Source organism: Argopecten irradians, chromosome 16 (genome assembly GCF_041381155.1).
Source record: "Argopecten irradians isolate NY chromosome 16, Ai_NY, whole genome shotgun sequence".
Taxonomy (NCBI): Eukaryota; Metazoa; Mollusca; class Bivalvia; order Pectinida; family Pectinidae; genus Argopecten; species Argopecten irradians.
In genome coordinates this window covers 12,584,864-12,608,859 of record NC_091149.1, presented here as the reverse complement: position 1 = coordinate 12,608,859, position 23,996 = coordinate 12,584,864, and the positions used below count along the sequence as shown (strand labels likewise).

Here is a 23,996-nt window from a genome sequence, read left to right as displayed (position 1 = left end):
TTTCCCGGACCAACATTTTCGCGATTTGATCTAAAAACTAGAAAATCAAACATTAGCGGTTTTTAATTTTTGCGATATGGATATAAGGGTATATATCATTCAACCATTTCAAATTATTTCGCGGATCAAATTTTCGCGATCACAGCAATGTGACGCGAAATCGCAAAAATATAATGCCTGCGAAATTAACCAGCTATACGGTATTTTGATGTTAAGTCATTAGATGTATATAGAAACTTAGGTATCATAACATTACACTGTATGTAATGGCATGAGATGTCGCTATAATCACTATCAATTCAGGTACCTAGGAAAACAATTCAGTTTTGAAATATCTTTACTTTTTGAAGTACAAAGTGAGGTAAATTATCGCTGAAAAGAAATGGAAACTGACATTTTGATAGGAATTTCGCAATACATTTTTTATCTTAATGATTACAAAAGAAAAGAAAAACAATCTTAAAATCTCAATGAGCAAAAGTGACTTCTTCTTTTGGTGTACATCTGTAAATTTTATATTGCATCGCGTTTATCATTTTTAATCATTATGCATAGATATTTTATGCCTGTCTATGAATAATGCAGACATGAATGATTAAAAGAAAACGAATAAAAGAACCGTAAAATACACTGAACAAATAGTACTGAACATTAAATTGTGTCTGTTAAGAATATGGTAATTACAATCTAATTGTGTCTGTTAAGAATATGGTAATTACAATCTCCCTATTAACATCGGCCCGTTAATACGGATACACAACATCTCCTTAACAACACGTGATCTCTCAGTAACACCTCGTTATCAAGCTATCAGTTTCGGAGTTCTGGAAGCATGTCGCAGATTGTTGTTATATTGTCATGTAATAAGTTGATCAATTATTCACTGGGGCACCAATAAACACCCGTCTCGCGATGTTATGACAGCTCAGACTGCTGAGGCCTTTACTACGCGAGAACTGTTATAAATTATAAAGTATGAGTAATGGGGATTCTGATGGAGTTAACGTATACCGAGATCATCTTTGTTGTTTTATTTTGAATATTATCCCTTTAAAAAAATCATTTTTATGTAATTGTTTGTTTTTATAACATTGTTTTTTATGTAATTTATCAGTCTTCTCCGAATTAATTTTCTCGATGTTTCTTATCATTTACAACTGTATATAAAATTCTTTATAAAGGTGGATTGTTTGATTCACGTTCTACTAACATCCATGGGCATTTTAAGAGCGGTTTCCCATGTATGCGGCTTTGTGTTGCGTGTATGAACTGCATGCGCGGTTTTGGAGACTGTAGTATATTTTTGCAATATTGGAACTCTTACCCTATTTATACTGCTATCTCACTAAAGCACACTGTCAGAGAAAGTAACAAGCACACTCACCAAGTCACATTAATTATTGAAATAATTGTATATACAAAACCCAGTGCCCGTTGAGAGCCCCAGACCGCATTGGAAGTGATAAAATCGTCATCTTGGTGTGAATATATTTTTCTGATCTGTCATCTGAGCTTTTTTGATTAAAACGAAACGAAATATGTGTAACCATTACAATCAGCAGAGCATCGACAACACAGCAACATTATCCCCGGTATGCAATAACAGTAGGCGGACCATAAATGTCAGATTCTAACGAAAGCTATTTGTAAGGAAACAATTTCCAGCTGAACTCTAATAACTCATCTAGTTAACATGTTCTTGTTTTTATGTTGTTGTTCCTTACTGGGAAATATAAAAAAGAAGTTTTGAAAATTTGTTTTGATTAATATTGTTACTGGTACCGGAAAACAAACCTGAATCAAGCTACGGAGTAATGCGTATCAAAGATATCACGATATATATTGGAAAGTTTTGAAAATTGGTTTTGATTTATGAAAACAAACCTTTATTGATATAACCGATATAGATATATATATATATTTAGTTATACTATTACGGCATGAGACGGACATGCTATTGTGGTCCGTATATTAGAATCATATGTCATATATTTGCAACGATACAATAAAGAAATCATCACATATCCTTGATTATTTCACTATATGATCAACTTCTTTGTGCTTTTCTCTATTTTAGAGATAATGACATAAAAAGTTCGAACACATGAAATACTCAATAATTGTCAGCCTAATGTTAGTACCTCTAAAAGTACACAAGAACCAAGTGAAACTCATAATACTTTCCTGTGGTTTTACTTTTACTAATAAAAAGCTATGTACCGTCCGCCGACATGGTGTTTTGCCCGGTTTAACCCACATTTTGTGTCTGAAACCGACACTTTTTAACGTGTAATATACATAGGTGTCCATATCGTTCTCGCCACTTGCTGTGTTGTGTAAGTGAAAAGTCGGAATTAACGTCGTTAGACACATCAACATTGATAGGTAGATAATTATGATAGCTTTTGTAAGTGTATCAGATTACAGGTAAAATATGTCAAAGATCAAAGAACTCAAACTTCCGTAAAACTGCATTTATCTATCATACTGTCAACTGAAATGTGTGTACGTCTTGTGGTGTTGGGTTTAATGTAACGCGCATTATTTCACGCCGGGCCTGACTTATATACTTTTTATTTCCAGGCTGTCAGTATGATGGGAAAACTTATAATGAAGGGGATGTATTTCCGCTGAAAACAGATCTGTGTACAAAGTGTTCGTGTACGGTATGTAATCAACAATATTATTGATTATTACTTTTTGTGACAGCGTGTTTGATTGGTTGATTGTTTTACTATCAGAACGTTTCATTTGTTAATGGTTTTTTTGTCAGGATGTCGTTGATTAGCTGATGTTTTCGCTGATTTACCACTGAAATTAATGAAAAATTATATTAAGCTGACAATTCTAAATTGATTTATTTGATTGGTTAAATGAATGTAAATCCCGAAATGTCATAATTGATCAGATATAATTGGGCAACTCCTGAAGAAGTACATTATTTATTGCTTCCATTAATATATTAGTTTTCCTAATATTATAATTGTCTGCAAATAATATTGTAAATTAATTTGATTGGATAATTGTTTTTAATGAATTTAATTTGATAAAGTTGCTGATTAATTACTTATCTTGTCATAAATATCAATCCAAAAACATTATTCACACAAAGACTTTGATATGGTATTTGTCAGTGTTTTTAATAAATGAGATTCATTATGAATCACTTGTTTTACAGACATATGTTTTAAGACAACGTGGCGACTCTAGTATTTCCTTTTGCAGTCATAGAATAGACAATGTTCCAAGAAAGTAATTTTTCACTTTGAGTTGTATTACTTTGATATCTGTACTGACACCTACTTCTAGTAATATCTGATGTTTCGGCGACTTATAATCAATTATCGAGCCTTTAAATTGCATTTCATTTCTGTCTGATGTAGATTTACAAAGATAAATAAAACCCATTTTAATAAAGTATCTATTGTCACTTCTAGAAGAAACTGATTTTGACTTCTTCTAAATGTTTTAAACCTTTTTATATGTAAATGAAAATTAGCGTTGCAAATAACATTTCTAGATGCAAGCAAAAATGGAATAAATGTACTGACTGCAAATGCTTTAAATGCACATACTTGGCATAGTTAGCGGGACGAATAAACATTCAATTTTACAATAAACATGTGCAATGAAGTTGAAACAAAAACAGAATAAAACGATTATATAGTTTTATTTGAATTGATGTAAACATATAATCATAACAAATATCATTTTTCTTTGCAAATTTGAAAAGTCAGTTTGAGGTATTGGACTATAAAACTTCCTCCCCCCACTCTGAACAAATATTAAATATTCCATTAATCTTACCTGCTTCCTGATAACGCCCACACACCTGTAACATCTCACCTGTGGTGTTTTTACCTGCCGATTTATCCGCCTCTGTAAACGACAGCACATATTTGTGATGATTACACACAATTAATGTCGTAATAGTTATTTAAGAATAAAACCTACCGCTGATTGATGATAAAACCGATCTAACCTGCTGATACTAAATATAACTGTTAGAGATTAAACCGTATCACTGTAGTTCCGGAATAAACCTGATAGTGTTTAACTTCAAAAATAGACAGATATTGCTATATTTGTCTTATTGATTACCGTTTTATGACTTTTAAAGAGTTATTAATAGTTCAAATAGAGATGTGATTTTTTTCCCAATTTACAAAGGACATTGTAGATAAAAAGCATGCACTTATTTGGACCATTCTGCAGTTATTACTATGTGTTTTTCTGCCCCGTTTAGATTTCACTAACACGGAATATATTTTATGGTTTATTAATTGATTTTCAAATATCAATGCTAGACTTAGTGTTTCTGTAAAACTAACGTTAATGTAACGTTTAAAGTAATAAAGTTATTCCCGGATCAGTCAGAACAATGCAATAGTTGTGTTCATAAATGTCATAAAGGCGTTTGAGACATACTAAAATCACGATTGTTATCAATTTAAAAGCTGCATTCTTAATTTAAACTCATAAAAATAAAAAGTAATCATGATATGCTGAAAACCAGAATTACATAATAATATATTTTACGATTTTCATAACTAGAACAATACGTTGTTAAGAAATTTAATCAATGGAAAATTATCTTAAATAGAAAATAATTTTTAATTACACTCTCCAGCAGTATGCCACAAGTCTTATTAGTTGTTTTACTGATTGTTCTTATGACATATTTCGCCTAGGTTCCGGACCGCGGGGGTCTGCTTTGTTAATTATAATACGCCGTATTGAAATTTGAAAATAAGCTCCCAGGGGTATTTGATTTATGCCGTAGTTTATTTGTAGTGAAGACAAAATTGGTAAAATGTATTTAAACTTGAGCTGTAACCAGATCGCCAATCTGCCCCCCATATCTATCATTTCATTGAGAAAATGTCAGTTGGTTTTGTTAGCTCTGATTACGAGGACGGGGCTGATATTTGATATACACATATTCTGTTCGAGACCTTCTCAAGGTGAACGTGTTCATCGAGGAAATGTTTCTCCAGATTTGTGAAAGTCATTTAAAGTCAGCAAAATTATCCATCCATTCAGACTAGAATCAGTAAATTGTACAAACAACTCGAAGGTAGACATTAACTCATTTGATTAATTTAGAGGTTGAAACCCAACATTCCTAACAATAGGTTTGACATTTGAGAAGCTCTAAACGTTTAATGACTTTTAGTTTTTGAGTTTTTTTTTTTTTTTTTTTACATATTTTTAATTTTCATCTAGACAGGTGGCATGTCTGTTTTGCTAATAAGCTGATTACATTCAGTAATTTCAGGTATCCCTTTCCTAATTATCCTGTCAACATTGCTCCCTCCATTGATTGTTTTTGTGTGTTAGCAGATCTAGAATAGTCATTGCTGAAGTGCCCACGTAGCAAAAGAAACATTTTACTAGCGCTTACAAATTGTTTTACCTGAATGACTGTCGGCCATATTTTATTGACTTGACGAATATTTCATTATATTCTAATAACACAAGTATTTCATGTCTAATATACGACTGTTTGATAGGAAAAAATGTTCTACCAACTAGGCATCATTTAATCAAACAATATGCCTTGCAATGACTAACTATTATTCGACTATACTCCCGCACTAGTGTTTTACACAATATTTGTTTGTTTGTTTGATTAATTAACGTCCTATTAACAGCTATGGTCATGTAAGGACGGCCTCCCATGTATGCGGTGTGTTGCATGTATGTTGTGCGAGGTGCGTGTTTCGGGAGACTGCGGTATATTCATGTTGTGTCTTCTTGTATAGTGGAACTTTTGCCCTTTTTATAGTGCTATATCACTGAAGCATGCCGCCGAAGACACCAAGCAACACACCCCACCCGGTCACATTATACTGACAACGGGCGAACCAGTCGTCCCACTCCCTTTTTGCTGAGCGCTAAGCAGGAGCAGAAACTACCACTTTTATAGACTTTGGTTTGTCTCGGCCAGGGGACAGAACCCAGAGCCTTCCTCACAGGGGCGAACGCTCAACACAATGCCAAAAGTGAGGCGGTGCCAAGGGAGGCATTAGGAAAGATAATGTCCGTTAGGAAGAGTAAAGATAAGATCCTATATTTAGTCGCCTTTTACGATCATGCAATAGGGGCAGCAGGTACAATTCTAACGCCCTACCTGCAGGGCCTGTTTTATACAATAATATATGTTTTTATTTATGGTTTCCAGAATGGCACTGTCAGCTGTGAGAAAGAGACGTGTCCGGTGTTAAATTGTCCTAAGAACGTTATCTGGCAGCCTCCCGGCTCCTGTTGTAAAATATGCAAAGGTTAGTAGTTATTTAGTAGAATAGTCTGGTCAATGATTTAAACAATTAAGGGCATAGGTAGGAAGGACATTATTCTCACTATTGATCAAGAGTGCTAGATAAAGTACTGTTATCAAACTGTATGGTAGACATGCATAGTAACTAATCATAAAGATATTAAAGCTAAAATTAAAAGACAAAAACTTAAGTGAGAACAGAAATATGGAAAATGTAATCTGACAAAGCTATCTAAAAAACATCACATGTAATTGAAATGTAATTGAAAAGTAATTGAGCATTACATGCATTTTTGTAATGTAATTAATTAAATTACCATTACATGTAATTGAAATTTGCTTCAATTACACATTACATTCAATTACTTGAAAAACTGTAATGCATTACAATTAATTACCATTACATGTTTAATTACCCCATGCCTGCTGGTCAATGATGACAATAGCACATGGTCAGAATTAGCCAATGACCACAATGCAAGTAGCCACTGGTGATCCTACCACGAATGAAAAACATAGTCTTTGTTTGTTTTCGCTTTATGTATAGTCTTTGTTTGTTTTCGCTTTATGTATTGACTCAGGGTAGCACTTGTTACAAATCATGTATGGATACTAGATCTATCATTATACTAATACTATTATTATATTATCATATTATTATTATCAGTGTGATATTTTCTCTGATGTTAAGAGTCAGAACCGGCACACAAACTGTAATATACCTACAATTTTTTCTTTTTTACGTTTCGTTTTGAATATACTTATTAGTGAAAGAAAGATCTCAATATTTTCGTTTATTTACTGTTATCATGGATATTTCTACGAGAGCTTCATTTCGCGTTTCACGTTGGTGTTATTTTTGTGATAGATATACCGTAGTAGGTTAAGCTACCAATTGTTAACAATATATTACGCATTTGAGGAATTTTCGCGGTACAATACCCTTCGAGTGTAATTTGTGTAAATATTTCCCTCGCGTAAATTTTCTCGTTCACAGTATTCGTTTCATGCATTTCGTTTATACAACAAGATTTATTTTGCTATTAGATAGATGAAGGTATATAATTTAAATAGAGTCGTTACATCGATAAACATACTTCATCAAATCATCAGGTTTATCTGTTTTGTTTTATTTAAGGACTTTGCTTCCATACATAAACCAACAAGCTTAATTTGTACTCAAAGTTTACTATATATAACATTGCTATTATTTAGTATGTGAATAATATATATATATATCTGGCGCAAGAATGCATGAAACATGATGAATTATAATCTTTTCAGATGCTACACGTACTTGGTGAAATTGGAAGTACACCGCCGAGAGAACATTTCAATATAAATCTTATCATTATTCGTGAAATTTTTGACTAAGCCACTTAACTATATCGAGTCTTATCTTAATATTAACACCACAACATGTAGAAAAAAATCTAAGGAAATATCAAACTCTGTCTTGTCACTTCACGTGTACTCTAGGGTGTCTGTGATGGATTGGAAAGCCGATAAAGTTAGTACTTAAGATTTACACAACTTTGCAGCATCTCTTGATCGTGCATATGCACGTCCTGTGGCGTTTTTAGGAAACATTATAACCTAGTTATACAACAGATTATGAATAGTACATTATCTGATACATCAAACTACGAATGTCGATAACGGATTGGAAATACATTAAAATGCACGTGTTTTTCGTGTTGCACCGGACGTGTTTATACTTGAGCTCGTTCAGAGATTATTAAAGAAAATCACATCACTTAATAAAACACACGGAATTGTTTGCTACAATTAAACTAGCGCAACGAGAATCTTTAAGCGTCAGGCTTCGTTAAATGATCTCGGTTTCTGGTTCAAAACCATTGCTATATATATCTGACGCCGTTTCTGGTTTACAATTATAGCTATATGTGACGCCTTTTTTGTTTTACAGCTATTGCTAAATCTAACGCCGTTTCTGGTTTACAATTATAGCTATATATGACGCCAATTCTTGTTGACAACCATTGCTATATCTGACACTGTTTCTGGTTTACAATCATCGCTATATCGGACGCCAATTCTTTTTGTTAACCGTTGCTATATCTGACGCCGTTTCCTGTTTACAAAATTTGCTATACCTGACGCCGTTTCCTGTTTACAGTAATTGTTATATCTGACTCCGTTTCCTGTTTACAATAGTTGTTATATCTGACGCCGTTTTCTGTTTTACAACCTTTGCTAAATCTGACGCCTTTTTGGTTTTACAACTATTGTTATATCTGACGCCGTTTCTGTTTGAAAACCATTACTTATCGGACGCCGTTTCTTTCTTTCTTTTTTACATACTGAATTATTGTTTACGTGGATCTATTTGTAATAGTAATAAGCTATTTTGCTTATCTTAGTTGTTATTCGTAACATTATATTTACGGATATTAAATTCGCGGAAAATTAACTTGACGGCCATTACAGCGAAATTGAATTCCCCGCGAAACTACTACATAATGTAAAATTAGTATGCTGTCGTTTATTTAGTTTTCGAGAAAATCTTGATTATAGTTTCTGTTATTTTGGAATAATTGAACAACAACTAAGATATCTGTACAATGCGTGAGACATTATTTAGGGCTCTATACCGAACTGTTTTAGTGTTACGACACGGCCTAGTAATAAAACAGTCAGTGGGACTCTAACGTAACCTCACCCAACACGTTTTTCAAACTCTACTTCCGCCACTGCAAATAAATCCCAAGATTTTTTAAATAGATAACTCTAAATCGTCTATCGAAAGATTACATGAAATGGCTGAATGGTTGCAACTTCTTCAAACCGTTATTTGGACATTTGATATCTACATGGCTACGAAAGTGTTAATTCAAAACAAAGAAATACCGGTTCAATAGACCCCCGATAATCCGGACGCCGAAAGTCCGGATAACTTTCTGTCCGGAATCAAATGTTAGGGAACAGATTTCCGAAATTTTTTATATTGACTAAAAAAACAAAGTTCGGCAATCCGGAAAATCCTTACGGTTTAGGCAGAGATAGGTGTCTGGATTATCGAGGTTCACTGTAGTAGAACCGGCATTTAAAAAATTAAGCGTTCTTTTTATAACCATCGAAATAATATTTTAATGCTGTACTGTCTAATATATGCGAAAACAGTCCCGGTATATTATATTTATTTATCTATCCATGTAGTAAACATATTACACCTACTTTTTACCCAAGTTATGTTTCCTCAGATTAATTGATGTTTGTTGTTGTCAGTATCCTACACATCAACCCTATATTGCATTGTGTATGTTTGCGCAGGTCAGAGGAGGATATTCAACCTACCCGGTGGTAAATGTTTCTTCCAAAATAAAATCTACAAAAGCGGAGAGAAATTTCGTCCGGGCAACTGTACGAGTTGTATATGTGTGGTAAGCATTCTCTTTTTGATGTTGTTTTAACTACCTTATAGGCGGTTTTCGTTAAGGGTGAAATATTTCGAGATTATACATCAAAATTGATTTAAAGAAAAAATTTAATTTCGCTACCTGACTAAAATAGTCTTTATTCTTGATCCGTTCCTCATGGGCACGCGAACTTACCATGAAGCGAAAATTACCGACTTATGTTAAAAACAACATTTTTTTTTTTTTTTTTGGTGTTTTTTTGCTGAACAAACAACCGAAAGATAACATAGGTAGCGGACTATCATATCACATGTCTTTATTAATTACTTTATGTCTGTATGTTCGCATTAATTACGAGGTTACAGACTATAAAATTAGGCGAATATTGAGTTTGCGCAAGACGCATATATCCAACAAAACTTCGAAATATTTCCTTTACAAACTGTTGATTACGATAAGTCAGATAAATGCTTACCTAAAATTTAGGTTATAATAAATCCGATCACGAAAAGGGGTTGTCTTAATTTTACGCATTTTCAAACAAAATGGTATGAAAACTCATCAAAGCCTTAGGAAAATTCCGCACTTGGTCGCACGAAATAATATTGCTGTAAACCATTTTTTGTTAAGTTATCAAATGAATAACACAGCATACTAAAGACGATGATGTGTAGGTAGGCGACATAGAGGTATTTGGGTTTACTGTGCATGGAATATCCACACTCAATAACTGAAGGTCTGATAAAACATCACTTTACTCTGGAGTGTTTGATATCCTTTTATGTATCACAGGAAATATTTCACATGCTATAAAAACAATTACCTTTATTAAAGTGTACTCTGAAAGGCGTTTTTATTTATAAGATTTGACTAGGTTTATCACATAATATTTCACATTTTCCGTCTAATGTACTGTTTTCTGTGGGTCATTCTCGGATTCCGTCGCTTCGGCTTTGAATAATATGATACTTTGTTGTAACATACTTTTTTTTATCTGAAGTATTATTTATAATTTATGACGTTCTGTACAGGACGGAACTTTTACTTGTGATCGGGAGACGTGTCCGCCGCTACCCTGCCCAATAGAGAAAACTGTCCAGAGGGAAAATTCATGTTGTCGCGTTTGTCCTGAAAAACAGACATGCGACTATAGGAATAAAACCTATATGGTGAGTCAATTGTTATAAAGAATTACTCATTTTATATTTAGATATATCGGAGTTGCCTACTTTAAAGGAAGGATTGATTATTGCGTCATTTGTGAGTGAAACGTTATAGTTTTCAAAATAACATGATTTTCATTCGCATACTTATGACGTTTTAATTGATAAATAACCATCCATATATCATATCCATCCACAAAGACTGAATAGCTTATAATATACAAAGAGGGATTAAGTCATAAAACGTAATTTCAATTTTATAAATTATTGTAATGAAAGTCCTCTGATATAATCTATATTGCAATGACCACATTTTACACTGAACCTTGAAAATATTAGGATTTATATGTACCAAAACTCGTCGAAAAAAATTGACATTGTGTTTTTTTCCCCGAAATCTATTGAAAATCTCGCTATTTGATCAAATGAGCTGGTCAAATATTTTAAAACTATTGATACACCATTCTGATATACCAGAGTTACTCCCCTTAGTTTCACTGCCATTCGGCAAACCTCGGCCGATTCCGGTACCCTACATATTAATCGGCCGAGGTTTGCCGAATGTTTCACTGCGTCACTACGAAGGGAAATAACTGTGATAGATCAAAATGTTGACATATATATGCATGGCACTTTATACATATTGTGATAACAATACAGGTTTTTTTTATATTCTTACACAAGAAACAAATCGAAATAACTGATAACAATGCTTGTTTGATGAGATTTTAGACCACTGCTTGGCTTCATGACTTGGGGCCGTGTGTACTAACAATATTACACAATATAGGTAAAAAATATAATTGTTTTGGCAATACTACCAATATTTATTTTTTGTTCTTATTTGGCTTTATAGTATTAAAATGTATGCATTGTAAATATTGTAATTATCGCAATGTTAGTATTGTTTGGTGCTCAATTACATAGTATATTACCCATATGTATATATTTAATATTTTAGTTCTTCTTGAATTTTCAGATGAAAATTAAATTAATACAAATATAATTTTAAATCTAGTATTAACTCTCCTAACACCGAGTTGAAATCATCATCATTTCCGTATCTAACTCAGGCTTAAAGGAGTTCATATTGATATGATGTCGATTTTATATTGATATTCACCGCTGAGTTATGCAATCAAAAAGCAGTAATAAATGGGAGGAGGGACGCCTCCCTATGTCGTTGCATTAGCAACAAGAAATATTTTAACCCTCCTTAACAGTGATACCGTACAATGGAATTATGTAATGATCTGTATATAAGTTAATTGGATATATCGTTCACTCCTATGTCGTAAAATTACGTTTTATCTTAAATCTGAGATCAAAAACGAGTTTCCTAAGCTTACCTTCATATGTGATCTGTACTCTTCATTTCTATAAATTAAGAACTTAATGTAATGTTACTTACCATCAAACGTACATTTCATTTTAACAAATTCTACTGACATGATTTACAGTCAAAAGGATCGAAAAACAGGCAAAGCCTATATAAACTCTTTCCCTAAACCAAAGGTTAGCAACATTTTGATAATTACAATACTTAAATTCATTGGTGTTTTTTTTTCAAACGGCAAATACGATCTCAAAATGAATTTTAACAGTATTGCAAAACATGAAGACAATAAACGTGTATTGTTCAGCATAATAAGGACTTACGGTCAAACCAAGAAGCAAAGCTTTGGTCTCACTTCTACTATTATTTATAAAGCACCTTATATACATTAGTTTTTCAAAGCAAATTATCATGTCAAATAAAATTGCTGAAGGAATTTGCGACCCGCATTTTGGATCTATATTTAATGGAAATTGTGCTGACTATCTTATCTCCTAATGGAGATATATTCAGTAAAATCTCCACTAAGAATAGGACCAAAATTCGGGTTGCAAAGATACTTCGACACGATAATTTACTTTATAAAAAAATGATGTGTCATTTCTAACAATAGAATCCCGGTTCATATCTACAACTCTCGGAGTCGATGCTATTTGCACGCCACGTCCATTGTCACGTCCAACTAATATCTGCAATTTGAGTAAAACTGGCTCTCCGAATCCTGACTTTTAATTATCTTTTTTTATCTTATATTGTTGACAAGCTTTTGACAATTTTGTAACCATGATTACAGCATGAACAAGAATGGCGGCCAAACGTTTGCACGACGTGTTCATGTGATGACGGTTCCACAAGATGTCACGTCCAAAACTGTAGAAACACCGTGTGGTGTCCGTCGGTAAGTAACTTATATTCTACTATTGACGGTGTTATTTTAATACAAACAATGTTGACACTGCATAATTCAGTCTTGTTGCGAGCATTCCATGAAAGTGAAAGAAAAATGTATGTTTTGTAACATTGCTTCTGATTGGCTGATACAACGGCGTAATGGTGGCTTCGAAAAAAGAGTTCTTCAATTAATTTGTATTGTTAAGGGTAAATTGAATAAGGTGTCAGCATTCATGTCAATCTTTGCTTGAGCATTGGTTTTGTGTTATTAGATATATTGAAAGTTAAAGTCGAAAGTCTAATAAATAGTATCTAGTTATTAGAATGGCACGGCAGTATAGCATCTTCTTTACATTACTGTAATATGACATACATGATTTTAGAAGATAATACCTTCCCTATATGATTAATGATAATTACCTTGTAACTATGAAACATGCCTATAACATTATAACGAAAAACCAATCAGAAAAGCACATAACCATCTACAGGTTATGATGGCTGTTGAAAACTTTAACACAGCTATTGGTACATAAATAATCGAGATTTAGGCATTAAAGGGGTAGAGAAGTACTCTACAGCTCTAAAAATGATAACTTCCTACACATTAACTTAGTGTTTCTATTACCAGACCGAGTATATCATATAGCCATACCGATTTTATGTGTGTTGTAAACGTCCTTAATGTTCCCGTTTATACAGTGGCAGAAAAAAATCTAAATCGGAACATACTGAAGTTTTGTTTCGAAGTTAACTGTATTGACAGTGTTACCGTGTAGGTTTAGTGGATTTATCTCGATAGAATCTATCGTATGCACACATAACATCTTGTCAGGGGAGAATAGATTGATTATTGATAGGGATACCACTATCATTAATATGTGATGTCGTATATACCATGTGTTTTATGATAAACAAATAATGCGAATCTATTTTCTTATCATAATTATCAGCTCCCTCTCTTTTTGACGAGCATTACATTATTGCTAAAAGATGGAAACGTTGCAATTTTTCTTGTATCAAACATATGATATTCCATCACGATAACAAGTAAAAGTACACAAAATATTAATGTTATTTAGAAAATCGTTTATTATATCATGATAAAGAGAAGTCTGTAAAGCTATTAAGTATGTTGTATATTTATAGGGCGCAAACCAATATTTATAGGGGTTTTATAGAGCTCAGACAAGGTAGCAGAGTACAGTAGATTTGAAAAACAACCTTTGCAATTGTTATGGAGAGTTCTTTTTGGACATGTCTGATTAATGTGGTTTTGTGAGCCTCTAAAAACCATGATAACCATTTTTTTTAAATTGCCAAAAAAGGGGGGATTTTTAACCCAAAATTAAGATTTTTTTTCTTGAACACATTTTTAAAACGAAACATCACTCTCGTGATAGCGGAAAGGGGCTTATTTCGACATAGGTATAACATTAAACTTTTGAGCAACCTCACCTCGTACCGCGGCTATCAATTTCTGCTACTACAGTATTGAGTTTTTCCGTCTTAGACGCACATTCGGATACACTCTAAACCATTAATCTCGAACCCATTTTGTTGAGTTTCTTCATGCAAATGTGAAGCCTCCATATAAGTCTCTAGATTGAATACACCAATTTTAGGACATATACTTTTTTATTTTTGGCATGTTATTAAACGGGCTGTCTGCTTTATAAAACCTCACCCATGACCTTTCGGTGTAACTGTCAACTGTTACCCAAGTATTTGTGTTTTTTTAGGGCGCAGACCAATATTTGTGGGAATTTACAGGGCGCAGACCAACATTTTTAGGGTTTTATAACTTTCAGACAAATATGGTTGGGGGTTTAATATTACGCAGACCAGTATCGATGGGGTTTTTTAGTGCGCAAACCAGTATTTGTGGGGGTTTTATAGTGTGTAAACCAGTATTTGTTTGGGTTTTTATTGGGCGCAAACCAGTACTTATAGGGGTTTTATAGGGCGCAAACCAGTATTTATGGGGGTTTTATAGGGCGCAAACCAGTATTTATGGGGGTTTTATAGGGCGCAAACCAGTTTTGGTGTGGCTTTTTTAACAAAAATTTCTGTATCATTATTCCTTTCATTCAATTGTTTATGTGATATATGTAACTATTTTTGCGAATATGCAAGGTTTCAGTGGTTGATAGTTATGGGTAGAAATTTTCCGACCGACCAGTCACGAAGGGGGAGTACTGGACAAAAGGTCCTATATCACAAATTATCTGATATTTTCAGTATGACCTTAGTTTTTTCTTAATCATATAAATATATACAAATACAGAAGTAAAATTATGCGATGTTGTTGAAGAATGTCCTGGTATTCGAACGTAAATGATCATTTTCATACTACATAGATCAAATGCCACCGCTATTTGTCTGAAAAGAAACCAACAAGTTATTGTCGCTCTCACAAATCATCAGAAATATGATGTAGTAGGGAAGATTGAATACGACTTAGTATCTCCCCTCCCAATTAAGTGTCCTGTATCTATGGTCTGCCGTTCCAGACGATCGGCTACACGGGCATTTCTATCATCCATTACAACTCAATCGCTAAACATTTCAAGAGTTTGAATATCATTTTAGAGATGTATATCTTAAAGATACTTAATAGTAAAATATCTATATGATAAAAAACATTAATTTCTGCAGTTGTTAGGTATGATGGTAGGGAGACTCACTCACTCAGATATCACTATGAAATATGTCATTGGTAGTCCCTGAGGATCTACAAAGATCCAAAAATGAATATCCCCTCTGCAATGCTCTTCACTTGAAGTGGTTGTTTTAAGCAGAACTCTATAGATCTGCCATGATTGGTAGGTTATGGTATGAAATATAATATCTGTCTTACTGAAGTCTTTATACATGTCTCCCCGGTGGGTTTGTAAGATGCGAATTCATTTTTCATAGTAATTAGTGTGGTGCCGGCCCGATGACGAAAACTGAAAGCTCCTTATCATCATATTCTGTCTTATTAATACATTTAGAAATATGGAAGAGTTTCTATTTGATTTCATCGTCTCTTCTCTTTGTGGTTTTCGCTTTTGATAACAAGAAATGTTTCATTGATAAATGCATCGTTTATTTCAGGGACAACTAAAATCATGTACTCAAGCAATAAGAATGATTTATATAAACACGATTCACTCATACACGCTTTACATCTAGAAATACTTAAAGGAATTATTTATTATTGTAGATAGCGCCCTTAATCATAAATCAGTACAAAAGCATGAAAATATCTTACCTAAATATCTACTGATTAACAAACAGAAAATATCAAATCAAGTATTTGTCGTTTCTGTAATATTGTTTGGTCATTTCAATAATGACATTAATGTTATAATATTAATATAAAAATGTATGCCCTTCATATTGTATTGTTTTAATTGCAGGGCTACCGATTGCAATATGTTGGTGGTGAATGTTGTCCGAGATGTACCGAAGGTAAGTCAATTTGCATCTTGATCAGTCCCTTGTTTTAATTGGTCTTAGATGATTTATATTACACAGCTATGTAACAACTTAACTGTCATACAAACCCAACTAGGCAACGTGTGTGGGTCTATCCGGATTAATTATTACTGAGGCGGTTATTAGATAGTCACTAAACAGTCTGAGTCAGTAGAATGTTTGTATTGGGTTAGAAATTGACTGTGAATGAGATGAATGGTTGGATTTATAAGAAATTCGAGCTCTGTGTTTCTAGTTCTAGCCAAGACCAAACATCAGTAAATAAGAATGCACGTGAGAAAGACCATTTCTCTTTATTACCTGTACATCCTTACACTCTCATTACCAGACGTTTTGTGACATGAGAATGCTACAGACACATAAACTTCTCAGTGGCAGTTTGAGAACATTCCAAAATGCATTAAAGAGCATAAAGTTTTACTTTAGAAGTCGTTAGAAGATCGGTTTAGCCCGAAAGGAATGTTTATAAACAGTGACGAATAACATTATGCACCTATAGACCCTTTCTCGTAGGTAACAGTTCAAAGAATAGTTCTCTTTTGTCTTGTATGATCTGAGGGAACAGATCTAACTTTACTTATTCTAAAAATCACAATTTAATTAATATAAAGAAAAGATAAAATAAAATTGTATCTTCGTTAAGTATGTTTAATAATTTTGATGTGCTGATACCTAAATCGAAATTAAAATTTCATGCATTCATTGGGATACTTCTCTTTTTAACTGAAGCGGAAGCTTTCCCTTTAAATTTCTTACGTTACATTTGTATTCTCAGCGAAAAACAAACATAATAATGTCGAGAGACCAAATTGTTGTTGATATATGAAGATAAGTGTTAATCCGGAAGGAGACCTAATAATAACATTAGTGATTTAAATTTTTTGATTGACAAATGCTATATACTAATGTTGTTCTCTTTTTATCAATATGCTTACTGTAAAACCAACACTTTTGGCGTGCGATTTAGTTTCGCGAATTTCGCGATCATATTTTGATATATATTTGCATTTGATTTTCCAATTCGCGAAAGTTAATCGACGCGAACTTGTTTTGAAATTGAAATCGCAAAATTTAGTAGCCGCTAAAGATAGTGGATTTACAGTAACTGAAGTTATTACTGTCATAATAGTATTTTAAAATAAACGAGACATATATGTATTTCAACGAATAATTCTAACTCAAATAACTTTCTTGTAATATATCAATATATATATAACAAATACAACTGGTAAATCAATGTAGCTATCCGAGATAAATGTAGTTTATGATTAAAATAGACTTTGTTTCTTTGTTTCCAGCTAAAGGAGTATGTACAGTGTTCGGTGACCCGCACTATCGAACATTTGATGGGCGGATATATAATTTCCAAGGACCCTGTAAATACCTCTTAGCGGAAGACATTGTGACTAAATCATTTTCAATACGCGTGCGTAATGATGCGCGCACATCACCCTGGTTCACGTGGACAAGAATGGTGACCCTGTTTCTTGGAAACACAAAAATCGGTCTTCACCAGAAAATGAATGTGAAAGTAAACAGAAGACGTGTGAAACTTCCTTACACAAATCACGCCGAGTTCTCGATCCTACGAGACGGACAATCGGTGAAGGTCATGACCTCAATCGGAATAAAAATAATTTGGGATGGAGATAGTTTTGTTGAAGTGACTATTCCTAGTCGTTACAAGCAGAAAATGAGAGGTCTGTGTGGGAATTATAATGGACTCAGTTCGGACGACCTGACAGGGAAGGACGATGTATTGTATCGTGATGGGGAAAGCTTCGGTAACACCTGGCGCGTGGGAAGTAAGGCCGCTTGTACAATTCAGGAAAATGTTCAAAAAACGGAACCTCCATGTAAAACTGATAGTTCTAAGAGAAAACGTGCCAAACGAGAATGTAGCCATCTTTTAGCGAGTGTGTTCTCTCGGTGTAGACGTCTCGTGGACGTGAGGCAGTACTACAGGTGGGTAAAATCACTAAAACGTTTCAAAAATAGTCAAAGTCATCCAGATGCTTGATGTTGCAATGTTTTGCCGTATAAATTACAAGAGTTTGATGTTTATGTGATCATAAATTATGGAGATTCACTTGAAAGATAAGGCAACATGAGTGTGTCATGACAGCCCAGATGAATGAAAAAAAAGAGGAATATATTTATGTAAAGCATTTCAAACAGACCCAGATGAACAGCAAAAAGGCAGTCATGTTTATGTAATATGCACTTTGTGACTTCTTCTTATTTACATTTTGTAATTTTTTATGGTCTCGATGAGTGAATGTTAATAATATTCTTTGATACATATGGACAGTACATTGAAAATGAAAAAAAAATCATACGGAAATACACAATTTTATGTAATAATAGGGTAACAGTGTGGCATGACTAGAGAATTTGGTTCTCGCGTATTTGCGCTCATTCACCAGATTGATTTTTTCTGTGTTTTATAAGTAACGAACTTTGCGTAAATATCATGGAACTTGTAAAGTAAATATAAGTGTAAGTAATTTACTATTTTTTATTTAATGTAGTTCGTAGAAAAGAAAAGTATTTTAACTTCGATTTACTTGATAAAACCGCAAAGCGAACTTATACCACAAAAATACAAAACAAATTGTAAATTGTGCGGGTATTCGGATTCCTTAAATAATCGAAACAAATTATTACTATAACAGGTACAAAACAATTGTTTTGACTGTCAATCCTTAAATTAAATCTACATTCAAAATGTTTTTGGAATAAAACTACAAAATAAGTACCATGAACTGAGTTATTTTATTTACTATGAACAACATTCTGAATATGTCATTTTCTATGAGATACCGTAAAGCCTGTTAGTTTCGCGGGTCAAAGTTTTCACGATTTGATCTGAAAACGAGGTACTCTTTAAGCGCTTTTTTTTTCTTGTTTTTTTATATATATATATTTTTATTTAATCATAAGTAATATTACAACATGTGATATATCAATATATGCCCAAATCCAATATAAAATTAATAAATTACTGTACTATTAGATCCATACAAGCATGTGGAAGTCTTAAATTCATACAGAAAACGAGATTTTACTTAATTTCATATTAGATTACATCCATTTGTTTCAAATTTTCTCTCTTTTTGTAATAAGATAGATACAGCTTACCCATAACAAAAGTTGGGATTGTCTCCCTTTACTTACAATAGTAGATAAAAAAAATCTCAATAGATACAACAGAAAATTTATTTCATACATCCATCTGTCAACATTTATCCCTAAGAAATTAATTGGGGAATGAAAGGTACCACAAGTTCATGTTTTAATTGTATTAGATTTAAAAAGGAGGACCAAAAGCGCTTTCAAATTTTTGAGGTCTGGTTTTAACTTTATATGTGATTCAACCGTTTATTAATATTTTCCGTATAAAATTTCCGCAATTATAGCAATGTCCCGCAAAATCGCGAAAATATCAACCCCGCTAAAATTCATGAAATAAACACATGTACCACTACATATGGAGTCAAACGGGTATTCACTATTAGCAACGTAATGTACACAGGATATAAAGTTTTAAAGTAATCGTCACATCTCAACGGCAGTGAAATCAATATATAAAAGTAAAGCGACATTTTCAATTGTTTATCTCGATTTAGGTAGATATTACTCCTGTTATTTCGATAAGTCGTCTTATTTCGCCACAGAACGCAATTTTTCTATGATATACATTAGTAGTAAAGTTTTTGCTTCTACTGTTACATTTACACGTATGTAGTATATCATAATCATTCTTTGGATGAACATGTCAGAATACATGGCTTACTAAAAGCCACACCGACTGAATCTCCATAATCGTTCAACCTAAAATTATTTTCACAGCGAAAAAAAAAATATTGCGATATAACATATGATGACTTATAGTCCGGGCATTCTTTCACTTAAATGATTTTATTGATGCCATAGTGTTACTTTATATACAAAACCCATGGGTAATTACTTCATTTTCAATGTCGAACTCATAAATGATAACGACATTTTTTATGAAGAATTCATGGAATTCACATCCCTGAAAAATGTTATCAAATCAAATCTAAATTAAAGCTGATACGATATAGAAAAAAACAAAAACAAAAAAAAACATGTGTATTTCTATTTTTTGTTTGCGAAAGACTATTTTGTCTTTATCAACTACTTGAATTTTACTAACCAATTTGAAATTTGCTTATGTCTAATTAAAATTGTATGTAGGTTGTCTTTCCTTTAGTGTTAACCTGAAGATATTAGTTTTCCTTTCCCTCACAAGTACTCAAGAGTTAAGAAGGACTAACTTTTACTTTTTATGCCATGAAAAAAAAATTCATTAAAGTAATTATTTATTATATTATCTTTTTTCAGGTCTTGTATTGCCGATATGTGTGAGTGCCCGGATAACAAGCAGTGTGCTTGTGAAGCCGTGAAAGCATACGCGCACAGATGTATCAACGAGGGTATACAGTTAACGTGGGATGATCAGCGCTTCTGTCCAGGTCAGTAAATCTGGATATTGTCATTGGATTAAGTCAATACGTGTAATGACATATTCGTAATTTATTCGTAAATTCATATGAACTTGAGCCATTTGATACAACAACTGTGAATGAAAGTGCCAAATATAAACAAAATAGGTTTAAAACATTCTTATAATGATGATTATTTATTTATATTTGCTAATATAAGAATATGCGACGTATCTTTCGGTTGATTTCAATATTAACATTTTTCCAACATTATTTTTTTCCTGCATTTCACTTCATTCTTACCGCGAAGTAAACTTTTTCAAAGCGTTTTCAGATCATTTAACTACTGTTTTTGACGAAAAGTGTGAATATATTTGACAATTCTACTTATTAGTTTTAATTAAGCCATTGTTGCATAATTTTATTAATCATGGAATTGTAATAACCTTTTTCATTTTGTCGTTTTCAGAGCGCTGTCCAGAAGGTGCTACTTATAGACAATGTACAAAACGCTGTATGCGGTCGTGTAACGAACGCACCAACAAAGCATTATGTAAAACGCAGTGTTCACCCGGATGTGTGTGTCCAGGAAACAGAGTACTACATAACAATAAATGTATCAAACCCAGACAGTGTCCGAAACGGTGATGACGTATACATTTAGATATTGATGACGTCATATCTCAACGATTGTTGACGTCAAAAGTTTGGTTGTCTGTCTGGTCCGTCCATTTTCATGGCGTGTGAGAGAGATTCCAGAATGGAGACGTGTACAAAAAAGATCGGCGGAAGTGACGTTATGATACGCACGGAAGTTTCTGAGTGTGCTATCCAACTGTGACGTAATATTTGAGACAAATCGTCATCAAAATTCACATGCAAAATGACCTGATGGATTTTGAACTATAGTCCACTGGCTCCAGAAAGTATCAGAGCATTTGTTGGTATTTTTGTATATGAGAGAGAAAAAACTTGATGTTCTTTAGCATTTCTTGCATATTTTTCATTTATTGTGTTATATGAGGTAGGAGTGGTACTCATATTTACTCCATTTGTAGTTCAATGAAAAAAGATTTTTCTACATTTTGTGTGGGGACTTTAACCAAACTCGACGGCAAAAGGATGGGAGTATAGATTAGATTCAATGTCAAACATCGATCTATGGATAATTTACAAAACTTTGTTCCAAATGCCTCGAATTACAAATGGTTCGACATCACACGACACAATACTCATTGTTTGTCTCCATTTATGTAAATCAGTTCTTTGTTACCTTATTTGGTTGTGTATGTTTAATGAAAAAGTCACGATGCTCCATATCCACCGAAATCTTTTTGAAATTAAGAATTTATTTATTGTGTTATACTTTGATTCCATATATCACTTCACTGCTGATTTTCTAAAAATAGATTTCAAGCCCGGTTTCCCAAATGTGCAATATGTACTTATAGGGACATTATATGTAAAGCATGATAAACGTTGTATCATCCAAACTAATCCATATTCGTTTTTTCATCAACAAATATACCTTACGTTTTAAAGGTGATGATAAACTGTTTATCATTTCATAACCTTATTTTATTATTTCTGTGAAATATGTGTTATATTTTACCAATGTTTAATTTACACTGAGATTGGTGAAGTAGCACTGTTTACATACCAAAGACTGACACTCAGAAAAAAATCGAAAGATTTAGAAAAAAAACTTAATTATTTAAAGATCAAGATTTCGTTTGCTAACATAACAGAGTTCTGGTCAGAGATAATAAATACTGACATTTAATAGCTTTCATTTTCTAAATTTAATGAGATAAATCTCCGCACTGAATCCAATGTGAGTCAAATATATCCGTTTTATAAAATTGTTTTTTAAAACAAGATTAATATCTACGAAAGTTTCAATAAAATCGATTCATCAACTTCATCAATTTACCAAAGTCTTTCATTTAACGTGTTTTTATCATGTTTTGCATTATTTTGTTCCCCAATTCATATTATCCCATACCTACTACAGTAAGTTTTCCTTCGGTCCAGAAACATTTGTTGAGCTTCCTGAATTTAGCGCGATGGATTGTAGTTGGTTCAACATTTTATTATTATAATTGAACAAAACTACTTTTTTGTATTTTATTCATTGATTATTCAACATTGTCCTAATTATCGCGTATCATGTCAAGTAAACGGGGGTAACTTGTGTTAACAAACTGTACTTAATTTATTACTACTGGTTGTGTATATAGATTTATTTATTAACATATTTGTATTTGTTGTAAGGCCAGTGTATTGTGACATGAATGTGTTCGGAACACCTCGGCTATCGGGAAAGGTTCCGAATCAGGTAAGGTTCTGATTGGATGTGAATGGTGAACAGTTGTGCGCATGACGAACCATTTAGCTGTCTGTGTTCTGTTGTATATAATTTAACTTTGTAAATGAATGGTTTGTATTGAAAGTATTGATTTCTGCAATAAAACATAACGGAGAACGAATTTTGGCCAAACTTTTAGGTTTTAAGAACGATTTCAATGTTTTATTCTAATTGAAGTTGCTTTTTTTCTGGAGGATGATATAAAAATTATGAATATATTTTTTTGTTCATATTGATTATTTCAAAGGCTTTATCCTGAACTTTATCCTTGCTAGTGTTTAGTAATAGGGAAGGCGTTAAGTAATAAAACATTTATAAAAAAAATGTCAGAAACTAAATTTTAATAAGAATTTAAGTTTGAAATTGAAAGAATTTGATCAGTTATTATTTTGAATCTAGAGCTTCGTTTATCCGGGTTTGTTTGGGAGTACAACAACGTGTACATTAACGGCGAAGAAGTATTCCAAGAAGGATAACTCTATTTTAAATTTTTATTGTAAAATATTGATAATGAACGATGCTACGCCATTTTATAGTAATAAATAGATATTGCCAACCTATTATTGAGTATGCCACTTGATAAAAATTGATAGTAACTACTTTTTTTAAGATTAATTATTCAAAGC

At 32.8% G+C, this 23,996-nt stretch overlaps 1 protein-coding gene across 1 annotated transcript in view; it reads left to right on the top strand.

The window, feature by feature from the left end:
* LOC138310378 (BMP-binding endothelial regulator protein-like) overlaps positions 1-22,051 on the top strand; it is an 84,960-nt gene extending 62,909 nt beyond the window's left edge. Inside the window, exons 5-13 of the mRNA XM_069251576.1 lie at positions 2,584-2,666; positions 6,185-6,284; positions 9,575-9,684; positions 10,692-10,829; positions 12,953-13,057; positions 16,455-16,506; positions 17,832-18,498; positions 20,902-21,032; positions 21,472-22,051. Of these exons, the coding sequence (XP_069107677.1) occupies positions 2,584-2,666; positions 6,185-6,284; positions 9,575-9,684; positions 10,692-10,829; positions 12,953-13,057; positions 16,455-16,506; positions 17,832-18,498; positions 20,902-21,032; positions 21,472-21,650 (1,565 nt within the window). The 3' untranslated portion in view covers positions 21,651-22,051. The remainder of the gene's footprint in view (positions 1-2,583; positions 2,667-6,184; positions 6,285-9,574; positions 9,685-10,691; positions 10,830-12,952; positions 13,058-16,454; positions 16,507-17,831; positions 18,499-20,901; positions 21,033-21,471) is intronic.
* The last annotated feature ends 1,945 nt before the right edge of the window (positions 22,052-23,996 follow it).